Source organism: Geotrypetes seraphini, chromosome 2 (assembly GCF_902459505.1).
Source record: "Geotrypetes seraphini chromosome 2, aGeoSer1.1, whole genome shotgun sequence".
Taxonomy (NCBI): domain Eukaryota; kingdom Metazoa; phylum Chordata; class Amphibia; order Gymnophiona; family Dermophiidae; genus Geotrypetes; species Geotrypetes seraphini.
In genome coordinates this window covers 258,042,037-258,066,185 of record NC_047085.1, presented here as the reverse complement: position 1 = coordinate 258,066,185, position 24,149 = coordinate 258,042,037, and the positions used below count along the sequence as shown (strand labels likewise).

The window sequence follows — 24,149 nt, the reverse complement described above, 5'->3', positions numbered from 1 at the left end:
TCACTCCTCTGTTATGATCTTGCCTCTCTCTGCTGTTCCTCAGGGGCTCTCCCCCTCTGTCTGCACCTCCCAAAGTCCTGCTTCTGCCTCCTGTCTTTCCCCTTTGGTCCAGGCCTTTATCTCTCTAGTCTTTCTTCTACTTACAACCCCCCCTTCTCTGCCTCTTTCTCTCCTTCCTTCATCCCTCCTTCCTATGTTCCCCTCACTGCCTTCCAGCCTTTGTCCCACCCCCCTCCCAAAAAGCCTGCCGGCCTACCTCCCCCAAAGCCAGCCTGCCTGCCTCCCTCCCCCAGAGCCAGCCTGCCTGCCTACCTTCCCCAGAGCCTGCCTGCCTGCCTCCCCCAGAACCAGCCAGCCTGCCTGCCTGCCTCTCCCAAAGCCAGCCTGCCTATGTCCCCCAGAGCCAGCCTGCCTGCCTACTTCCCCCATGTATTACTATTTAAAAAAGGCAATAAAAGGCCTTCGGTCACTGTCCTCACTGGGAAGAATACCAGGAAATCAAAATAGTATACAAATTAAGTTTTATTACATAAATACAATATTTCTAGCCATAATCATTGATTAAGTACAGAGTTTGAATCAATACGTTACCGGTTATTGCATCATCACTCCGTCGGGGGACCACGATCAGGAGGCTTACTCAAAAAATGTCATCACACAGCTCGTCAGCAGTGGAAAAAAAAAAAGTCCCTCCTTTTCTTTCTGGGAAGGCACTATTTATACACATCCCCTCCTTGTGGATTGAGCTAACTGAATGCCGGGGGAATGTTTACCAATCAGTATGTGTTAGAAACTCCTAGCCTGCCTCGTGATTACGACTTGTTTTCATAGTACCTGTTCTTTTAACGTCTGCCCCGGATCCAAGGCAGTGTCATTCAATATTAATAATTCTCTCATACCATCCGTTTCACATTTGTGTCACATTCGGTCCTTATTGAGTGATACTGCCATAGGATACCATCGTGGGCCGTGTTGATTTACAGCATAGTCCATAAACCACATAACAATTCCACAAGGACAGAACAAGTACTATTATGGTTAGTATAATTCCTAGTATTATAGCTTTTAACTTTCCCAACTTTAAATCCCAATTTGGAACGGAAAAGTTGTTCTCCCAGAATACATTTGTTCTAAATCCTATATCAGGTGTTCAAACATAAGTTTGATTCTGCCAAAGAAGTGTTGACATATTGTGTAAGCATCCTGCAAAGGGTATTATCATTTTTGGTAATATAGTCCATTCACACACATTTACAGTATTTTGTAATAAACATGGTTTGATTGTAATTTACAAATTCGCCCTTGCAATGTGGAGTCACAAAATGTTAAATTAAATTTAGGTGCCCAGAAAAATTGCTTCTGAGGTTCCCCTAGTATGAGGGGTAACACTACATATTTACACATAAACATTCCTATGCAGTGAGTATCATTACATTGTACTTCTGGTGCTTGAAATTGTATCCAAAAGGTTTTTGGTATAGTTTTATTAAACACGGTCCTCCATATCTGCTCATTTCCAGTATAAATTTCCGTGGCATTAGTACATACTACATAAGACCTATTCACAGTAATATTCCATTATATGTAGTACAATTGTTTGTAACAAAATACCTCTGGGTTGAACTGTTCCATGTCATAAATTCTTCTGTTTGACAACACATAACTAGCACTTCTGCAGTTATATTCAAGGTAGTGTTTAGTCCCTCATATAATACATATTGGGCGATTGGTCTAGTGTGTTCATTGCTTTTAATTTCTGTAATCAATGTACGGTCTTTTATTGTCACATTTGCAATGATACATCTGGAGTTAGCACTGCAGGTGAAGTTATCTTGCTTCCGATTCATTGAAGAATGCTTCTATCTCCATGACGTAACGACCCCTTCTTTAATTGTAATACGTCACCCGGGGGCAGCGCCTCTTACCCCATACCATATTCCAAGGATTCCAAGGCACACGTATATCTGCAAGTTTTAGAAAACATTATTACTCTCTCAAATAACATTTCTCCTGAGGGACATATTCCCATTTTTCCACTCCCGGTTTCATTACAAGGAGAGCCTTATCTTTCCCGATTGCAATCACCTCCGCTGGTTCCGGAGGTCCTTTAGGATTGCTAATCCAGATTTTGGCTCCTACGTTTACGGTATTTGTAGCTCCAAACTCCCCTTCCCCTCTTACAGTCAACTGAGAAGGAGGGGTTATTTCCCTAATTGGCACGATATAGATTGGTATCAATAACAATTGAGCTACTCGTTCTCCCTTCGCAATTATTACATCATTTTCTCCTAAATTTATCAATATGACTTTAACCTCCCCTTGATAATCAGCATCAATTACTCCCCCTAAAGTGATAATTCCTTAGCATATCAGTTTGTATTTGTAAGGGCATACCATAATACTGAATAATCATGTCTAAAGTCCTTAGAGTGCTCCATTGTGACGCAGAGGCACAAGGGAATGCTAGTAATAATCTACAGCAGTACATATATATTTACATTTACGACTTTCGGGTAACGGTTCTATGAAATCCATTTGCCAAATCTGGGCTGGCAAATCGCCCCCTGCCTATGTGCCCCATTACCTTATGTGGTACTTCCCGTTCTTGATATGTTGACACACCGGACATTTTCCGATCACATGTTTGATCACATCTATCGTCAAAGGAATCCCTCGTTCCTGAGCCCACCTGTAAGTAGCTTTTTCTCCAAGATGTCCACTTTTCTGATGTGCCCAAATGGCTGTACCTTCCAACCATTCTTCCACCTTAGGAAATGGTAGCTGCAGCATCTGCTTGGGAATTAAACAATCGTTCCATTGAATCAACAGGCATATGTGCATCTACATGAAATACTGACACTGTTGTTTCCTGTACAATTTCTTCTATGTCTTGCCACAATTCTTTACCCCACAGTTCCTTACCATGAATTAGCCAATTATGGGACTTCCACCCCATTAACCATGTAGCAAGACCATTAGCGACCGACCAGGAGTCAGTAAAAAGATATCCCACTCCCCATTTCACTGGGGATTCATGAGCATATACTGGCTTTATGATTTCCAGCTCTCCGTTAGGAATATTAGCTATTTTTTCGTGCAAAGTAGCTACCTCATGCTCACCTATTTTAGCTCTTTGGGAAATGTACCATTTCCATTTACTTTGTTCCTGAGCATGTCCTACTCTATTTGTCTTGGGATCAGACATTATCCAATGCATAATTGGAATTTGTGGTCGCAATAATACTGTATGACCTAAGGTAATCTGTTCGGTCTCAGCCAAAGCCCAATAACATGCTAAAAGTTGTTTTTCGAAGGGAATATATTTTTCACTTGCTTCTGGGAATTTCCTGTTCCAGAATCCTAAGGGTACCCGTTTCCCACTTTGTTTTTGCCATAATGACCAATTAGCATGCATTTGATTAATAGATACATGTAATTCCACTTCCCCCTCTCTCATGGGCCACAAATCTACAGCTGTCTGTATGGCTAGTTTAGCATTTCCAAAAGCAACCTGCTGTTCTTCTCCCCACATAAACTCATATTTTTTACGAGTTACCTTGTATAATGGGCTCAGTAGTTGACTCAAATGTGGAATATGTTGTCTCCAAAACCCAAATAAACCAATGTATGATTGCATCTCCTGCTTATTCTTTGGAGTAGGAAAATCTAATATTTTTCGTTTTGCTTTCTCTGTGATTTCCCTAATATCCTCTATTCCACTGAATTCCTAAAAATTTTACCGACGTTGCCGGTCCTTGTATTTTTGTTGGATTTATTTCCCATCCCTTCTTTTTCATATGGTCAATTAATAAATCCAACTGCCCTTGCACCTCTTCCTTCGTTGTTCCCTGTATCAATATGTCGTCAACATAATGAGAAATTTGTATAGATGTGAATTTCTGAAATTCATCTAAATGTTCCGCTACTATTTGAGTACAAATGGTAGGACTATGTAACCATCCCTGTGGTAGCCTAGTAAAAGTTAATTGCCTCCCTTGCCATGGGAATGCAAATTGAGATTGGGCACGTTCAAACAAGCCCGAAACCTTACTTACAGGAATATACATTAACATTTTATAACATTTCCAATATTCTTTTATCATTCTTAAAAACTTATTTCAGACAATTTATCTATGTATCAATCAGGCTGCTGAAAAGTCCATGGCCAGCCTACAAACAGTGCTGAAAATTAGTCCCTGCTTGTCACTACAACAAAAGGCACATCCTTCCTTAACACGTCTCACAAAGCTTTCCTCCACATTCTTGTACGTTCGTTCTACAGATTATCTCCCTGCTTTGAACCATCTCTTTTTAAATATCACTTTCTAATCCCTTCTGATCCTATATTTCTTTTCTTTCACCACTCTTAAACAAGGAGAAAGAAAAAAAAATTCAGGCTACATCAGGCAAACAGCTCCTAAATTACCTCCATTGTTCTTAACAGCATAGATCTACCCTGCAAAAACTCTTTCAAACTTAAATCAACATACGCAAACTTTCTTTGTTTCCTGAACAGCAAAACAATTTTCAATTAACTTCAAGTACCTTATATTGGCTGATTGGAACTCCAAATAACATAAGGCTGGTAAAGTTTTATCCATAAACCCTTTGGTTCCTTGCTTACACTATTAATTTCATTACAAGTTCCTACATTTCCTTTTTCCTCCCCCTTCTCCCTCCCCTCTGCTTGGTAGTGAACAAAGGAGAAACTCAAAAAGCCCGCCGTCAAGCTCACATGATAGCATCGAAGGAGGAAAAAGGTGGGGGTGAAAATCCCTCCCTTTGCAGTTCGCTCTTTCAAACAAAGGAACTTTTACTCCAACATCCTATTTACTCGACCGCGCCTTTTCTTATATTTTGTGGCAGCAATATGAACTGCAGATTCCTCAGCTATCTTTTGATAGTGATCTAACTTATCTCTTCAAAGTTTACCACTACATTCCAGCATAAGACAACGCCTCTCTACTTCCACCTGCGCCTGTTCTGCTTTAATTTGTTCCTGAACTGCTGTTTGCAACCGCATGTGCACTATACGGTATGCAGAAGTTAATACCCAGCTCCTTCGAGCCAAAGCAACTACATCACCCGATTTATCGGGGCATTTTTCTAAACTACATCACCCGATTTATCGGGGCATTTTTCTAAACTTGTACAAGATCAAGTGGTTCTGCCCTTCCCAGAACCCAGAGCAACTACATCACCCGATTTATCGGGGCATTTTTCTAAAGCTTGTACAAGATCAAGTGGTTCTGCCCTTCCCAGAACCCAGAGCAACTACATCACCCGATTTATCGGGGCATTTTTCTAAACTACATCACCCGATTTATCGGGGCAATTTTTTTTTTCTAAACTACATCACCCGATTTATCGGGGCAATTTTTTTTTCTAAACTACATCATCCGATTTATCGGGGCATTTTTTCTAAACTTGTACAAGATCAATTGGTTCTGCACTTCCCAGAACCTTTTCCCATGACTCTGCTAATCCATGATTATTGGCTAGTTCTTGTGCTATTAAATTATACGGTGCCTCGGTCCAGCCGGGCACCTCTAGGTTCTTTTGAGGATTTTTCTCTCTTCCTGAACATTCCTGTATCACAAGAGCGCTCAGGTTTTCTTTAGAGAAATCCTGCCGACTACGCCAATTAATGTATTACTATTTAAAAAAGGCAATAAAAGGCCTTCGGTCACTGTCCTCACTGGGAAGAATACCAGGAAATCAAAATAGTATACAAATTAAGTTTTATTACATAAATACAATATTTCTAGCCATAATCATTGATTAAGTACAGAGTTTGAATCAATACGTTACCGGTTATTGCATCATCACTCCGTCGGGGGACCACGATCAGGAGGCTTACTCAAAAAATGTCATCACACAGCTCGTCAGCAGTGGAAAAAAAAAAAGTCCCTCCTTTTCTTTCTGGGAAGGCACTATTTATACACATCCCCTCCTTGTGGATTGAGCTAACTGAATGCCGGGGGAATGTTTACCAATCAGTATGTGTTAGAAACTCCTAGCCTGCCTCGTGATTACGACTTGTTTTCATAGTACCTGTTCTTTTAACGTCTGCCCCGGATCCAAGGCAGTGTCATTCAATATTAATAATTCACTCATACCATCCGTTTCACATTTGTGTCACACCCCAGAGCCAGCCTGCCTCCCCCTAAGTCAGCCAGCCTGCCTGCCTACCTTCCCCAAAGCCAGCCTGCCTGCCTGCCTCTCCCAAAGCCAGCCTACCTACGTCCCCCAGAGCCAGCCTGCCTGCCTACCTCCCCCAGAGCCAGCCTGCCTCCCCCAAAGTCAGCCTGCCTGCCTGCCTCCCTACCCCAATGTCAGCCAGTCTGCCTGCCTACCTCCCCAAGAGCCAGCCTGCCTGCCTACCTCCCCCAAAGCCAGCCTGCCTGCCTCCCCCAGAGCCAACCTGCCTGCCTACCTCCCCCAGAGCCAGCCTGCCTCCCCCAAAGTCAGCCTGCCTCCCTACCCCAATGTCAGCCATTCTGCCTGCCTACCTCCCCCAGAGCCAGCCTGCCTGCCTACCTCCCCCAAAGCCAGCCTGCCTACCTCCCCCAGAGCCAACCTGTCTGCCTACCTCCCCCAGATCCAGCCTGCCTGGCTAATCCTGCTGCTGCCGCCGATGCTCCTTCCCGGGCTGACTTCAGCATGCAAACTGAACCCACGGTCTGGGCTCTAACGTGTGCGTGCCGGCTTCCCTTCTCTTCCCTCCGAAACTGGAAGTTACGTCCTGGGGGGAGGAGAAGAGAAGGGAAGCCGGCATGCACACATTAGAGCCTCGGAGCAGGAGTTCACTACGGGCAGCGACGGAGGGAAGCTAAGCGAGACACAGAGGGAAGCTTACAACTTGCTTCGGGCCTTCCTCGCTGCCGGGTCTGACTCCTGCCTACATTCTGTTTCCGCGAAGGCAGGACCCGGCAACGAGGAAGGCCCGAAGCAAGTTGTAAGCTTCCCTCCATCACTGACCTATGGAAGATAGGTTAGCGATGGAGGGAAGCTTGTGACTCTGCCGATGGGAGGGATGGGAAGAGAAATGATGCTGCTGCACCCAAGGGGGGGAGGGGGGAATAGAAAACATGCTGCTGCTGCACCCAAGGGGGTGGAGGGGGGAATAGAAAAGCTGCTGCTGCACCCAAGGGGGGAAGGGGGGAATAGAAAAGCTGCTGCTGCTGCACCCAAGGGGGGAGAGGGGAAGAGAAAAGCTGCTGCACCCGAGGGAGGAAGAGAAAAGCTGCTGCTGCTGCACCCAAGGGGGGGTGGAGAGGGGAAGAAAAAAGCTGCTACTGCACCCAATTGGGAAGGGGATAGGGGAAGAGAAGTGCTGCTGCTGCACCCAACTGGGAAGAGAGAGGGGAAAAGGAAGACCAGGGAAGGGAGAGGAGAGGAAAGAGATGCCAAGACCATGGGAAAGAAGGAAAGGAAAGGAGCTACCAGACCATGGAGGGGGGAGAGATGTCAGGGTATATGGGGGGAGGGGGAGGAGACAGATGCCAGACCAGGAGGAAGGAAAGAGAGAAAGGAAGAAGAGATGCCAGATAATGGAGTGGGAGGGGGAGATGGAAAGAGAGGAGAGAGATCGGAAGGAGATAGAGATGCCAGACCATGTGGTGGAGTGGGAAGGAAGGAAGGAAGGAAAGGAGAAGAGAGAGATACCAGAACATAGGGGAGGGGGTGGAGACAAAGACTGGAAGGCAGTGATGGGGACATAGGAAGGAGGAACCGAGGACACTAAGGATATAGGAAGGGGCAATAAGGACATAGAAAGGAGGCACTGAGGACATAGGAAGGAAAGAGGGAGGGAATAGAAAGGGACAATTGTTGGGTCTGAGTGCAGAAAGAAAGAAATGAAAGAAAGGATGCAGTCAGAAGGAAATGCAACAAGAGACTCATGAAATCACCAGACAGCAAAGGTAGGAAAAATGATTTTATTTTCAATTTAGTTATCAAAATGTGTCAGTTTTGAGAATTTATATCTGCTGTCTATATTTTGCACTATATTTATCTATTTTTCTATAGTTACTGAGGTGGCATTGCATATTTTAAAGTCATTTGCCTTGACATCTTTGAAACCCCTCAAATATAAATGATAATTAACATTTTCTTTGGGTATAGTGTGCTTTGTAGTTTGTTTGTTTTTTTAATTTTAAGGTTACCATTATGAATTAATATGAAGATATTATGTGTACATGAAAAATGAATGGAAGAAATTGGGGGTGGGATTGGAGGCGGGGCTAGGGTGGGATGGGGCGGGGATGGAGCGGGATTGGGGGCGGGATTGAGAATTAATAGATGTCCCCTTTTGATGAAAAAAATAAATGGTCACCTTAAGTATATGCATTTAAATCAGACATGGCAGTGTGTTATGCAGAGATGGCATGGGTCAGGTGGACCACCTACACAGCACTAAATTTAAAGAAATGTCAAGTTACTGAGTTTCCCAAGTAAAAACAGGTAATACTCGTCTCATTAATTTAGGCGACCTCTTGAGATATCTACGCAGGCATTTATGTAGTCAACATTCATCTCGGTCTCCTAGGAGACATTCCTGAAAAGGCCCTTCTTCCTACCTCACCCCCCCTCCCCCCCCTCCATACACACACACGGACATGCGCAGCTGCCAATAATGCATTGAGGAGAATAGGCAGGCTGATTATCCAACCTGGGCGCGGGCGGCAGGCGGGACTTCCCGTGTGCGGTTGCTAAGCGAGGGCTGGTTTCTCCCTGGCAACCGTGGCTTCGCCAGACGCTGCTCGTGTCTCTCCGCTGGAAAGTGGCGGCGGGGGAAACATAAACCAGGGGCACGAACGGAGGCCGGGAGTCGGGACCCAAGGAACGGCTCGCTGCCCTAGGCACAGGCGAGGAAAGGCGGGGAAGTCCTGTGTCGGCACTAGGTCAGTGGGCCAAAGCCGCGGCCAGTGTCAGCGTGTTCTCCAAACCCCCTGCAGCCGTGATTACCACCACCCCAAGCCCTTAACACCCCTGCACAAAGCAGCCGTGGCGAAGGTGCACACACCTTTCCCCTGCTTAAAAGCCTCTGCTCTGCTTGACTTTGTCGGTGTGTGTGCGAAACCCGAGGTCACTTATCCACTGGCCACTTCTGGCAAAGATGCCAAAGTTATTCAGTTCCAGGCTGGAGATTTTTGACCACCCCCATCCTGGTGAATTACACCTATGTGATTTGCAGCATTGATTTCAAAGGGCGGGATCAGACACTAAGGCCCGGATTCTGGGTAGGAAGCCGATGGGTGTCCTGTACAGAATCACGCCTAAGCCCGCCTACAAAGAACCCGATTCAATAACCGACGTCCATGTTATAGACGCTGGTTAGAAAATCAGGTTGCCGATGAGCTTATCCCTGCCACGATAAGTTTAGCAGCAACCCATCCCCACCTCCCCGCAAAGACTACCGGCAGGGGGGATGCCCAATACAGCCTACCCTGCACCCCCCCCCCCCTGTAGATCGCCCACCCCCACCTGGACCCCTGCATTCCCACTAGAACCCCTCCGGACCAGACCCCTGACCTCCCTCTAACCTTTTTTGATGGCTGGACAGGTATTTCCTCCAGCTGGCAGGCCCGCCTCCATCTGAATGGTGGACCTGCCCATTCCCAGTGCATTGTGGGATGCACCGGGGAGGAGCTTTAGGCCTGATTGGCCGAAGCTCGTAAGGCCCCACCCATAGGAGGGGTCTTAGGCACCCGGGCCAACCGGAATCTTATGTTGGTCCATATGCCTAAGGCCCCTCAGCCAACCTGAGATTCCAGTTGGCCCAAGTGCCTAAGGCCCCTCCCTAGTGCATCCCTGCCATTCAGACAGAGAGGCAGGCCTGCCAGATGGAGGGAGGACCCAGCCAGCCAGCCATCAAAAAAGGTTAGAGGGGGGTTGGGAGGGGGTACGGGTGGGGTCAGGAGGGGTGGGGTTGGAGGGTGGGCTGGGCGATCTACATGGGGGGTTCCAGCAGGAGAGATTGGGCATCCCTTCTGCTGCGATCATTTGGGGGGACAGGCAGCCACTAAAATTATCGCAGCAGGGAGATCCCTTGCCACGGTAATCTCAGCGGCCGCGTCTACTTACAATGTAGGCCAGCATTTTGCTTTGGGATGCCTAAAACTTCTTACCTCAAGTGTCTGGGTAGTTGTGAAATGCAGGGGAGAGAGGTATACAGTACTTAAACATTGGTCTGGAAAACGTGTGGTGGAGCTTCTGTACATTGGTAACACTATGGTCTCAGGCACACTCCTAAGCTATTCTAGAGCTAGACAAGCAGCACAAGGTTAAAGGCATAGAGGGGCATAATCAAAACATACATCTAAGTCTGATTTGGATGTAGGAAGCTAGTTGCCCAAAGTCGGTAGCGGGAAAATGTACATTCTCGAAAAGCATCTCTAAAATATTTTTTTTTCGAAAATCATTTCTCTGTACGTCCAGGCATTTGATCGTCCAGACCACTACTATGTCTATCTTTATACCACATTCTTGACCAAAAATTTGTCCAAGACCCAAATGCCCAGAACAAGACCTTTAGGACGTGGGAGGGTCAGCATTGTGATGTACTGACCACCCAGACATGGCAACAGAGCAAAGGACCACCTTATAGGGCACTGCTATGAGCTTCACAAAAAGGATGTCAGATAAACATCTCACCAGAACTCCCTTATAGGTTATGGAGAGCCCCCCCAAAACCCACTATACCCACCTGTCTACAACCCCAATAGCCCTTTTGGTTGCAGGTGGCACCTATATGGCAGTACAGTAGGGTTTTGGTGGGCTCACATTTTGCACCATTAATGTAGTGGTTAGAATGGCTTATGGGCCTGGGTCCTCCTCTCTATGGTTCAGTAGCCTAAACCCCCCCCCCCCCCCCCCCAGCTCTACTAGGCTTTCCTATAGCAAGTGCTGATGTTCCGGAGGCAGATATGTACATTTTTATTCTGAACTTTGTGGGGGTGCAAAGGGGTCAGTGAACATTGGTGGAGTGTGTGTGTGTCTTTATTTTGTCCCTGAAGTGGCTTTTTGCCACTTATACCAGGTTGTTTCTCTGTGGTTGCATGTCAATTGTTCTGATGCTTTCTTCTAATTCTTGTTTTCTAAGTTGCAAAGCGGACCAGAAATTGTTTATTGTTGCGGGGCGTTTCCCTGTTCCCTTCCTCTTTTGTCTTTTGTTTCAGTGGAGCTCGATTGCTTTGGGACTAAACCTGAGGTGTGGACTGGGGCTCCGTCTCTACAGGGGAGGTGCTCAAAGCTGTAACTACTCTCACTCTGCAAGCCAGTTCGCAGGAAGGGATAAATCACTACTCATATGGAATCTGTAGTAGATTAACTGAAAGAAGATTATCCAGGTAAGAACCTAATCTTTCATTTGTCAATATTTCTACTTTCTCCTAGACTCTTATGACACTTCTTTCCCTTTCCCCTATGTGTCACAAAGCCATCTTTACACTTCTCTTTTCATTAGCTTACCTGAAATAGAACAAACATTTTCAGCTAGAACTAAACAGCCTTCTTTCTGGAATGCATCCAAAAGGGACATGCTGGAGGCATGACTAAAGGTTAACCAAATACTGCTGATTATTCTGTACTTTTTAGTTAACTTTTCAAGTTTATTAAAATTTTGATACAACGCTAATCATGAATTCTAAGCGTTTTACAATTTTATTTTTTTTTTTTAAGGGGGTGGACATTGAACAGATAAGTACTGACTGGACAATACTTGACAGACATAAAAACAATAGGAAAGTGGGGAGAACTACAATTTTAAAAGCAAAGGAAACGGAGGGTAAAAAAACAATAGGGAAGCTATGGAATTAAGATTATTAAACAACCCTGGCAGTCATCCAATGTATTCAGCAATCATATGCATCTTGGAAGAGGTAGCATTTTAGATTTCCCTTAAATTTATCCAAGTTTTGTTCAGCCCTAATATGAGGCGGCAAGGAGTTCCATACTGTGGGGGCCATAATTGCAAATGAAGAGGCCTGACATGGGCTAATGATTTTCAAAGATGATGTATGAAATAGATATTGAGAGGAGGATCTTAGGACTCTTAAAGGATCATGTGGAATAAGGAGCTTGTGAATGAAGGCCAGTTCTTTAGTATTTTGGGACTTGAAAGAGAGAATAGCTATTTTATATATGATTCAGTGTGGAATTGGCAGCCAGTGTGCACTTTTTAGTAAGGGAGTGACATGATCAAATTTCTTCCTGTTTGTGATCATTTTTATGGCAGTATTTTGTATCAGTTGTAGGCGACGGATGACTTTTTGGCAGATACCTTTATATAATGCATTACAGTAGACAAGCTTGGATATAATGAGAGAGTGGATTAAAATGTTAAGAGATTGGGGGTCCAGAATGTTCGTAAGAGATCTAATCATCCTAAGTTTGATGAAACAATTTTTTATTACTGCACTAATTTGTGGACGGTATGACAGTTTACTATCTATTATTACTCCCAGAATTTTAATAGCATTAACAGAAATAATTGGTGCATCATTTATGGTGATAGGAGATGTAAGCTGTATATTATCTTTCCATGGAAACAGAAGGCATTTGGTTTTAGATGTACTAAGTGACAGCATATTTTTGTGAAGCCATTGACTAATTTTATCTAATTTTGAATTAATGAGACTAATGTCGTTGGAGCTGGAGGCATCAATGGGGTGGATGATATGAATATCGTAAGCGGTAAGACCAATAGATTGGCAAAGTGTCAAGAACGGGACCAGATAGATATTAAAGAGTAAAGGGGACAGTATAGATCCTTGAGGGATGCCGAAACTAATTTGGATAGATGACAAAGTAGAGCTATTGAAAGAAACAACGGAAGTGTGATTTATGAAATAAGAAGTAAACCACTGGAGGACTTGTTCAGAGATCCCCATCGCAGCTAGCCTTTGAAGCAGGAGGTGGTGATCTACTGTATCAAATACTGCAGATAGATCTAAGGAGATGAGAATAACAGAATAGGCTAGAGAAATAGCCATCTTAATCGGATGAACTGACTATCCGTTGGCTATTGACCTGTATGTTTTTCTTCCTACTCTGTGAAGGTATGTTGCTCTTAGTTTTACCCACTGGTCCTTTTCTCCACCCAGATCTTTTTCAGAATCCTAGGTAGTGACATCAACAGCATTGTGAGAAGTAGGTCCAGTATTGCTCCCTTATGAACAGGTCCTTTGAGTGACGGAGGAGTCTCATGATTGCCTTCCTCCTGCTTGAAATCACCAGTATTCCCTTCCCCTGGTTGCTAAATCTGTGCAAATTCAGGGCCATTCTAAAAGCTGATGGCTAGAGATGTGTGTCACGCACATCAAAGGCACCATTAATTAATTGGCACCTGTATGTATTAGGGTGCTGTTCTATAAGGCAGTGCCTAAATGCCCAATGCCAAACTGCAAAGGGGGGGCATACATGTGGGCAAGACATGGGCATATCTCCCAGTTACATGCATAGTTTATAGCAGTGTTCTTCAACCTTTTGACACCTATGGATCAGCGGAAATAAAATAATTATTTTGTGGACCGGCACCTGTTCGCGGACCGGCAGTTGAAGATCACTGGGCTAAGTCGTGCCCATCTCCACTCAATCTCCCCCCCAGACCCTGTCCCCACTAATTGTAACACCATTTTTTCCATTCATTTTTCATATATACACACAATATAATTGTATTAACAACACATAATGGTTAACCATTAAATTAAATTACACAAACCACACTGTATGCTTTTCAGCATTCATTCCTACCAGAAAATAGATAATCCCATGCAAATGCAGGACCAAAAGCTAAAAAGTACTAATATTTACAAACAAACCCTAAGATGCAAGACTCTGCAAGCAGTACAACCCCAGAGGAAAAGAGACAAATGCTTTTCTTCCTGAACAGACAAATCAATCACTAAATAAAAAAATAAAAGCATTCCCCCTACTGTTGTTGTCTCTCTCCCTCCATGTGCCTTGCCTTCTGGCCTGCCCCCCAGTGTTATCTTTGGGCCAGTCCACAGTGCGATCAACATGGCGTCTTTGGGCTGTCTCCCTAAGCGCTGCATTGCACAAAGCTGTGGGCAGCGGCTCCTTGCTCGTGTCCCGTGCCTCATCTGGAAGCTTTCCCTCTGATGTTGTGATGTCAGAGAGAAGGCTTCCGGTTCATGTGCAGGACGCGCGTAGGAGTCTTTTCCCATGTCTTTGTGCATTGCAGCACTCAGGGAGCCGTCCTGAAGACGCCGCTTTGATCACACCGTGGACTGGCGGCTGGAGAACGCTGTCTTGGGCCCGATGGACATGCCTGTGGACCGGCAGAAATTTTCTGCGGACCGGTACCAGTCCACGGACTGGCGGTTGAAGAACACTGGTTTATAGAATACTATTAACTAGGCATGCCACTTTGCACACCTAGATGTAAGAGGGCATGAGCCAAGATGCCATACCTGAATTGGCGCTAAGCACACGGCATTGGAATGATTAGACTGAGGTGCAATTTAAAGAATTGCCCTGATCATATCAGGTCAAACAGCAGTTTCAGCTTTTGTTTGTAGGATAAGTCAGAATGACTCCATGTACACAATTACTCTTATATGAATCTATACCTATAGTGGCAGATGATTTTGATATAGAAATCAGTGGGTTCATCAGCAAAAATATTTTATGTAACATGGAAGCAGCGTTTAAATGGTGTCTCTTAATTACTATCTCCCAGGGTAAATCTCTAATTTGGTTGAAACCTCGTGAGCTCCAGATCTGCATCTCATTTTGTGATCCCTGAAGTTCTTGGGGAACGCTGAAGGAAAATGGCAGATGCAGACAGCAAGAAAGAGGAGGCAGATTACAAAAGAGTTCACAGCTTCCCTTTGATTCGGGTAAGATGTGACTATAAAATGGGAGGGGGGGCAGAAAATACAGTGTTCCTTCTTTGCAATAACACACAAGCACAAGTTCTGCTCAGCTGTTCCACTGTTATAGTGGTTGTATTTAATTTTTGTGCACTGAAAACCACACATACAAAGTATGTGCATACATTTCCATAAGTGTACTGTGAAAGTATGCACACACTTCTGCTTTGAAAATGACCCTAGAGAAACTGAGCTAACATGTTTATGCTCTTTGGCACACACACGTTTCAGAGTTAATTTCTGCACATGTGCATGTTTTCAAAAGCGTGTTTGCAGATACTTGGAAAACGTTGAGATTTATAAGTAAATTAACACCTATCCCAATAAACAAATCAACTAATCAATCTTTATGGATAAACTCCAAGATCAAAATTGGCGGAGCTCAAATCCTTTGGAAGAACTGGATTATTGCAGGCATTAGATCTTTGGATGACGTTATTTCAGAAGGTAAACTGCTGGATTTTTCACAATTGCAACATAAATTTGGTCTTAATAAAACACAAAGTTTTAAATGGTTGCAATTGAAGCAGGCCATTCAGGTTGGGTTCCCTGAATGGAAAACATTGAATAATCAATATAGTTTAAAGTTCTTATGTTTTCAAGCAGACTTCCTAGGGCATCAAGCCGCATTGTGGTATAAATTAATATCTGGATATTTGAATAAAAAACCAAAAAATGGTCTAAGAGATATTTGGAGTATTGAGATTGGACATCAAATTAATGCATCTCAATGGCCACTAATTTGGTCTTGGAGAATGGGATGTACAGTGTCAGCATCTATGAGACAAACTTGGTTCTTTTTATTACATAGAGCTTTTTGGACCCCTACACGTTTGCAAAAATTAGACAGTTCTAAGTCCAATAAATGCTGGCACTGTAATCTAGAACCAGGGACATTAGATCATTTATTATATCATTGTCCCTATATTAAAACTTTTTGGAATTCAATTTGGCCACAAATTAATAAATTGATGGAAAATCATATTGCAATATCATATGATACAATATTATTTGGAATGATGATGAGAAAAAAAAGTCAAATTTCACCAGAAAATAACAAGCTTTTATTAATTATGACAGGGGTTGCCATTCAACATATAACTAACAACTGGAAGAATTATAACAACCTAAATTATACATTTTGGTGGACTATAATATGTCATATATTTAAAATGGAAAGAACAATAGCAATACAAAGGGGGACATATACTAAATTTATAAAAATATGGGGGCCATTGACAAAATACTGTAATGAATAAATAGTAGGATTTTTCTTCTTCTTTTCTTCTTTAAAGAATCTTTTTTATGACACACATAGAGGGGGGGTAAGGAAAATAATTTCTATATAATATGATATAATATATTATACAATATGTAATGTATGAATGAAAAGTAATAGAAGGGTGGGGGGAGGGAGAGGGGATAAAATTTATTTAGAACATAATGTATTAGATATAAAAATGTTATTGGATATTCATCAATTGTATTCTAACATGTTGTACACTTTCTGTAAAATTTGAAAATTAAAAATATTACATTAAAGTAATAAAAGGGTGGGGGGAGGGTGAGGGGGAAAATCAAATTTAGATATTTAATGTATTAGATATAAAAGTGATAATATGTATTTATCAATTGTAATTTAATATTTTGTACACTTTATGTAAAATTTGAAAATAAAAAATAAGGGAAAAAAAAAAAAAAAAGCGTGTTTGCAAATAGTAATCCCTTGCCAACTCTGTTCAGCCCAGGATATGTAAAGCATGTAACTTAATGTACATATTGGATGCACAATTTCATAAAAGTCTGGTTCTGCACATAAAGCGCTGTTTTTCATACATGCATATTTACCAAAAACAAACCAAAATAAATTGTGAGATTAACACAGATTGACCATTGATCCTATGGTCAACAGTTTCTGATGCAGTGGCATGGGGGAGGGCAGTAGTGTTTAGTGCAACATCATGGGCTGAACTGGATGGATGTGGTAGATGGAAAATTAGGCAGTGCATACTTCTCCCTGTTCAATTGTTTGTAGAGTGCTCTGATAAAAGGCTTTTGTTTCTTGGATCCAATTCGAGTATGTTCCCTTTTACGTCTTACTCAGAGGTGGTGTAGATGTCAGCAGGCATGGGTGGCTTCTAGGGTGATGATGAAAATACTTTTGCTTACCTTCTGCCAATTTGTTCTTCCTTGCCCCCCTGCACACACCCAAAACCATCCCGTGGAAACAGTGGCTGCATCACATTCTATAAGCCATTGTATGCTCACACAATCCCCACTTCTTGCCTCCCGTTTCAAACAGGAAGTTGTGTAAGAGTGGGAGTTGGTAGGATGGCCACAGGAACCGTTAGCATGTAGGGAAGAAGTGATGGTGCTTCTGCAGACACAGCAGTAGGACCAGGGCTTTGGAAGGAAGGAAATATAGGGAGGTGGTGGGAGCTATATATAGAGTATAAGGTGAAGCAGACCTGGTAAAATGCTTTGCCCCATTCTGTTCTCAGTTAGAGCATTAGGGAAACCAGGCTTCAAATCCCATTTCTCCTGTTGGTGCTTCTTGTGACCTTAGTAAGTCACTTCATCCTCCATTGCCTCAGGTAGAAACTTAGAACCAGATGTGCTGAAGCTTGTTCCTTAGCATCTCTCCAGCAGAGGGAGACTAACCACCACAGACTTCTTAGAATACCTATAGCTAGGCTGTGCAAGTCCCTTGAAAGTTAGTAGTTCTCAGTCTCTAGCAAATGGTGGACGTGGTAAACCTGTACAGTCTTGGTCTGAAGTTAGTGTTAATTGGCTTAGAATCCCCCCCAAAACCCTCTCAGTGCTGCTTATGTTCATCTGTCTGCTGGACTGAGATCTGTGGGGGCCTCTTCTGCCCCAGGGATGTCACATCCTGGTGTCACGCCCTGTTTGGGGATCCTTGCATCCTTCTGAATTTGCTTCAGCTGCTTCGGTGCAGACAGCCTTGGAGTCTGCTGTTGGAGCTAACAAGTAAAAAAACAAAAAACAAACCAAGAGCTCTGTATTCGTTCATGTGAGTGTGCCTGCCTTTTCCTCACAGTACTTTGCTTGAGGTTTATGGCTCAGGGTTCAGTGTGTTGCATGGCTGTGTCCCAGCTGACCAGTGGCCAGCCCTTGGGGGGGAGGGGAAGACTACAAAGAGTACTGTACTTAGCTGCGATGAGCTCAGACCAGTTGAAGAAATATGTGCACCAAGGGATTGATGAGATTGGCAGCTACAAATATTATGCTCGCCACAGGAGCTTGGATTCAGTGGCAACAGCCTCCCAGAGTCAGGTTGAATAAAAGGAGACCCACGGAGATGTGGAAGAAAATGACAGGCCTGGTGAATCTGACAGAAAGTGCAGCCATTTTGTCTCCACAGTTAGATAGTGAGCAACCCCCACACTTGGATCGAATGGCTTCTGATTTAGGTCAGTCGGAGTCTAGGGACTTTCCAGGACCATCTAAGATTGATTTTTCATCCTGAGTTTGTATTAGCTATGTGGCTTTTTGCTTGTGCAATGCCAGAGTTCCAACTTCTCCAGCCCCAGAGGAACCGTGTGGAAGGTCATCTTTTCCTCCTTTCAAGTGACCAAGATGGGTTTGGGCGGAAGTGGGGTTGAAGAACCATGGGATGGAAGGAGATGTACATAGATGGATCAGAAACTGGTTAGCGGGTAGGAAACAGAGGGTGGGAGTGAAGGGCCACTACTCGGACTGGAGTAGGGTCACGAGTGGTGTCCTGCAGGGCTCGGTGCTTGGGCCGTTGCTATTTAATATATTCATAAATGATCTAGAAACAGGGACGAAGTGTGAGATAATAAAATTTGCGGACGACACAAAACTATTTAGTGGAGCTCGGACTAAAGAGGACTGCGAAGAATTGCAAAGAGACTTGAACAAACTAGGGGAATGGGCGACGAGATGGCAGATGAAGTTCAACGTTGAGAAATGTAAAGTACTACATGTGGGTAGCAGAAACCCAAGGTGCAGCTATACGATGGGAGGGATATTATTGAAGGAGAGTACCCAAGAAAGGGACTTGGGGGTAATGGTGGACATGACAATGAAGCCGACGGCACAGTGCGCAGCGGCCGCTAAGAAGGCGAATAGAATGCTAGGCATAATCAAGAAGGGTATTACAACCAGAACAAAAGAAGTTATCCTGCCGTTGTATCGGGCGATGGTGCGTCCTCATCTGGAGTACTGCGTCCAATATTGGTCGCCGTACCTTAAGAAAGATATGGCGTTACTCGAGAGGGTTCAGAGAAGAGCGACACGTCTAATAAAAGGGATAGAAAACCTTTCATACGCTGAGAGATTAGAAAAACTGGGACTCTTTTCCCTGGAGAAGAGGAGACTTAGAGGGGATATGATAGAGACTTACAAGATCATGAAGGGCATAGAGAGAGTGGAGAGGGACAGATTCTTCAAACTTTCGAATAATAAAAGAACAAGAGGGCACTCGGAAAAGTTGAAAGGGGACAGATTCAGAACGAATGCTAGGAAGTTCTTCTTTACCCAACATGTGGTGGACACCTGGAATGCGCTTCCAGAGGACGTAATAGGGCAGAGTACGGTACTGGGGTTCAAGAAAGGATTGGACAATTTCCTGTTGGAAAAGGGGATAGAGGGGTATAGATAGAGGATTACAGTCCAGGTCCTGGACCTGTTGGGCCACCGCGTGTGCGGACTGCTGGGCACGATGGACCTCTGGTCTGACCCAGCGGAGGCACTGCTTATGTTCTTATGTTCTTAAGTGGAGGTCTTTGAGACTTCTGATTTTGAGGAAACTCAGGGATGGTCTGATGAGAACCAGGCTGAGGGTGGGAAACTAGTGGAGGAGGAGGACTGGATGGAGGTGTTGCCTCCTGGAGAGCAATCTTCTGAGGCCCAGGACTTTTGTCTGATGAGGACCAGTCTGAGGATGGGAAACTAGTGGAGGAGGAGGAGATGCCTCCTGGAGAGGATACTTCTGAGGCCCAGATCTTTCATAGGGATGAATTGCAAGAGCTTATCAGCCAGGTTTTTCAGTTTTAATGTTTGAGGGAGACACAAAGGAAGCTCCGCATAAGGTAAATCCATTGCTAAAGGACATTCGGAAGTCCTCTTGGTCCTTTCCTATGCATCAGAATATTAGAGATCTGATTCAGCCCAATGGAATGCACCAGACACCTCTTTTGGGGTGGCTTGTTCAATAGAGTATCTCTATCCAATTCCAGATCACAATAGGGAGTTTCTCTGACCTCCATTGATGGATGCTGTGGTTTTGGCAGTCACCAAGAAGAATACCATTCCTATGGATGGTGGTATGGCCTTGAAAGACTCACTAGATCATAGGAAGGAATCTCTCATGAAGCAGAATTTTGATGTGGTGGCCCTGGAGGAGCCATTTGTGGAGGTTTGGTGGCTAGAATGTGTTTCCACTGGTCTGATCAAGTGTAAGATAGATACTCTGATGATTAGGCTTTGGTGGACCAGGATGTGGCCAAGCTGGAGTTCTAGTTTTCTGAATAGTACCCTGTAAGATCTGCTTCAGGCTTCCTTCAAGTCCATGGCGCTCAGTGTTGCGGCTAGGCAGTTCTTGTGGTTACATGGTTGGTTGGCAGATATGGCCTCTAAATTGAAACTCAGTTTTTATCCCTTTTTAAGGTTCTCTTTTGTTTGGGGAGGAGCTTGGGAGAGACAAAAATGCCCAGGTTGCTGGAAAATAAGCCCAAGGTGTCGGGGCGAGGTTTCTCAGCTAGAGGTCACTTTAGAGATGCCCACATGTATCATCCTGGCAGAGGCTGTGCTTCCCTGTATAGTAGATTTTTTTCAGAGAATGCAGTTCTTTCATGGCATCCTTGGGAGTTGAGACTTGGGGTTCACAGCCCAGGCATGGCTCCCATTGAAGTTGTTTGGATCTAGCTTCCAGTTCTCATGGGCGCAAGATTGATGGGACTTTTACCAGAGGTGGACCCGGGTTTCAACAGATCATTGGGTCATTGAGGTGGTTCAGGACAGTTATCCTTGGAGTTCTCTTGGCCTCTACCAGATCTCTTTCTACAGTTTCCCTGCCAGGCCAGGTGGAAAACAAGTGCAATTGGGGAGACTTTGGACAGGTTAAACCACCTTTGGGCAGTCTACCCTGTGCTGCTCAAGGAGGGGAGAATGGGTCGGTATTCATAGAAACATGATGGCAGATAAAGACCAAATGGCCCGTCTGCCCATCCGCAGTAACCATTATCTCTTTCTCTCTCTGAGAGATCCCACGTGCCTATCCCAGGCCCTTTTGAAATCAGACACGGTCTCTTGTCTCCACCATATCTTCTGGGAGACTGTTCCATGCATCTACAACCCTTTCTGTAAAAAAAAAATTTCCTTAGATTAGTCCAGAGCCTATCACCTCTTAACTTCATCCTATGCCCTCTCATTGCAGTTTCCTGTCAAATTAAAAAGACTCGACTCATGTGCATTTACATTACATAGATATTTAAATGTCTCTTAATAAATAAATCGTAGTGACAGTAAAACCAACAGTTTATGAAAAATATTACTCACCAGCAGTGGACTCAATTTCTCAGATCCAACATTCAATCAAAAAGGTGGAGAAAAAGCCTCCATTACTATATCATGTAGCAATCATTGATGATTTTTAAGCTAGCGTTGATTTTGTCATCGGCAAAAAACTCACACCAAAAAGAATGTAGGGATCTAAAAAGATTTAAAAACCACTACTGTGCACAGTAAAAAATAGTATTTTTATAATTTTTCATTTTTTTATATAGTTAATTCATCAAATGAGCCCATTATTTTAAAGGCATTTAAACAAACAACAGATGAAAGATAGAAAAAAGAAAAACTTAGCTCTGGCGCCAGAACTTTTGTTGTAACAAAACCAACTTTGTCGATAATAGGAGACCTTCTTTTCAATGGCGTTCAGGTTTGTAGCACAATCAGCGGCGGCAGGCCAAAAATTCCTCCTACAAGATCTTGTTTCATCATTCTGTGCCGTTGAGCAAGCTAAAACTTGAGCATTGTGAGCTCAAGTGTTGCCCAGATGGAAGCTGGTTTTGCCTTTTGGATCCCTGAAGAAAGCATCGGAGTGTTGGTGAAACAAGATCTTCTAGGAGGAATTTTTGGAATCCTTTCTTTCTGATGCTTTCTAAGGAAAAGGTAGTTTTACGGCCAGTACCTTCCTTCCCAAGGTAGTCTTGATTTTCCATGTGAATCAGTCAGTGGATTTGCCAGCTCTGGGAGAGGCAAAGCGCACCGGATCTGTGATGTGTACATTGCCTAGATGTTTAGAGAGCACTCAACACTATTTAAAGAGAATGCAGGACTTCTTAGAATGCAGAACTTGAGATTGGATAGGTTGTTCATTCTGATTTGGGGCCATCACTGAGAAGACACAGCTTCTAAAGCTACAATTCCAAGATAGAATAAGGAAGTGGTGGCCTCTGCCTATATTCTCAAGGGACAGGCAGTTCTGCTGCAGCTTAAGGGTCATTCCACCTGGGGTAAGGTGGATTTGTGGGTGGAGAGCTCTTTGGTTCCCCTGCAGGACATTTGTAAAGCAGCATTTCTTTGCACAAAATCACCATTTGGATGTGGAAGCTCAACAGGACATGGCTTTTGAGGCCAAAGTGTTAGAGATGGAGATAAGAGGAGTCCTCCCTTAATGGTCATTGCTTTGGTACTTTCCAGCTGTTCTGGTCTGGAGGGATGCTATGGAAGGGGAAATAGGTCTTACCTGCTAATTTGCTTTCCTTTAGTTTCTCTAGACCAGAGGTGCCTACACTTTTTTGGCTTGCGAGCTACTTTTAAAAAGACAAAGTCAAAATGATCTACCAACAATAAAATTTTAAAAAACACAAAACACACTGAACGCAGAAAAAATGTTAATTATAATTTATATTCGGATTTTTTTTCAGAGGTCAAGGAAGATGACTTTAAAATATGCAATGTCACCTCAATAACAACTATACAAAAATAGACAAATATACCCCCTCCCCCTCCCCTGCAGGGAGCTGCGCTGAATACCTCGCACTGCTCCCGACACTCATAGGCTCCCTGCGCTAAAAACCTCTATCGCAAAATATAGACAGCAGATATAACTTCTCAAAACGGACACATTTTGATCAATAAATTGAAAACAAAATTATTTTTCCTACCTCTATTGTCTGGTGATTTCATGAGTCTCTGGTTGCACTTCCTGCTGACTGTGCATTCAATAGTTCGTTCTTTCTGCCTCCTGCATGCTTCCTCTCCTCCAGACCTCAGTCCATTCCCCAACCAACATCTCTCTCTGTCCCTCCATGAGTCCAATGTTTTCTTCCTCTCTCCCTGCCCTCCCCTTCTTTCTCTGTGTGTCTGACTTTCTTTCTCTCCCCTGCCCCTTTCTTTCTCTCTCCTGCCCCCTTTCTTTCTTTCTTTTTCTCTCCCTGCCCCCCTTTCTGTCTTTCTTTTTTCTCTCTCCCTCCCTGTCCTCCCTCCAAGCCACCACCACCGATTTTTCCCTGCTACCCCAACACCACAAAAGCCAGAGTGCCGAGCCCACAAGTCTCCCCCACCCCAACTTCAATTCTGACGTCAGAGAGGAAGTTCCGGGCCAGCCAGGTAGTGATTGGCTGACCCAGAACTTCCTCTCTGACATCAGAATTGACGTCGGAGGGGGGAAGGCTTGTGGGCCCGGCACTTGTGCAGTGGCTGCACACGCCTGGCTTTTGTGGCGTCGGGGAAGCAGGAAGAACACAAAGGCGCAATCGACTCGCGTTGCTCTTGCGATCGACCTTTTGGGCACCCCTGCTCTAGACCAGAGAGTCCACCATAATTCAGTGTTGCATGTTGTTATGGTGAAATTCTTGGTGTGGTCAGATGGAGCAGGTGGAGCCATTTTGGGCTCTAATCTCTGTGGTGCTAGCATTCCTCCAACAGGTCTCGACGAAGGCCTAGCAGATGCATCTCTGAGTCCAAGTGGCAGGCCTCTCGTGCTTCCCATGAACATAAAGCTCCTCTGGCTTCATATCCAGACATAGCCAGATTCATTAAGAAGGCACTGAGGCTCAGACCACCAGTAAAACAACCATTTCCATTGTGGAACCTTAAAGTGGTTTTGCAAGGCCTCAGTCAGGCTCCATATGAGCCTATTCAGGAGGCATACTTGTTGGATCTTAGCATCAAAACCATTTTCCTTGTAGCCATTATAATAATAATAATAACAGCTTATATACCGCAATACCGTGAAGTTCTATGCGGTTTACAAAA

At 44.1% G+C, this 24,149-nt stretch overlaps 1 protein-coding gene across 3 annotated transcripts in view; it reads left to right on the top strand.

The window, feature by feature from the left end:
• Positions 1-8,620: 8,620 nt before the first annotated feature.
• DNAL4 (dynein axonemal light chain 4) overlaps positions 8,621-24,149 on the top strand; it is a 32,787-nt gene continuing 17,258 nt past the window's right edge. The window contains exons 1-3 of one of the 3 annotated variants that reach the window (XM_033929801.1): positions 8,621-8,906; positions 11,184-11,354; positions 14,708-14,867. In XM_033929801.1, the coding sequence (XP_033785692.1) occupies positions 14,799-14,867 (69 nt within the window). In that variant the 5' untranslated portion in view covers positions 8,621-8,906; positions 11,184-11,354; positions 14,708-14,798. Of the gene's footprint in view, positions 8,907-9,787; positions 9,886-11,183; positions 11,355-14,707; positions 14,868-24,149 lie in introns of those variants that run through there. The other 2 variants (XM_033929800.1, XM_033929802.1) reach the window with 2 other exon arrangements.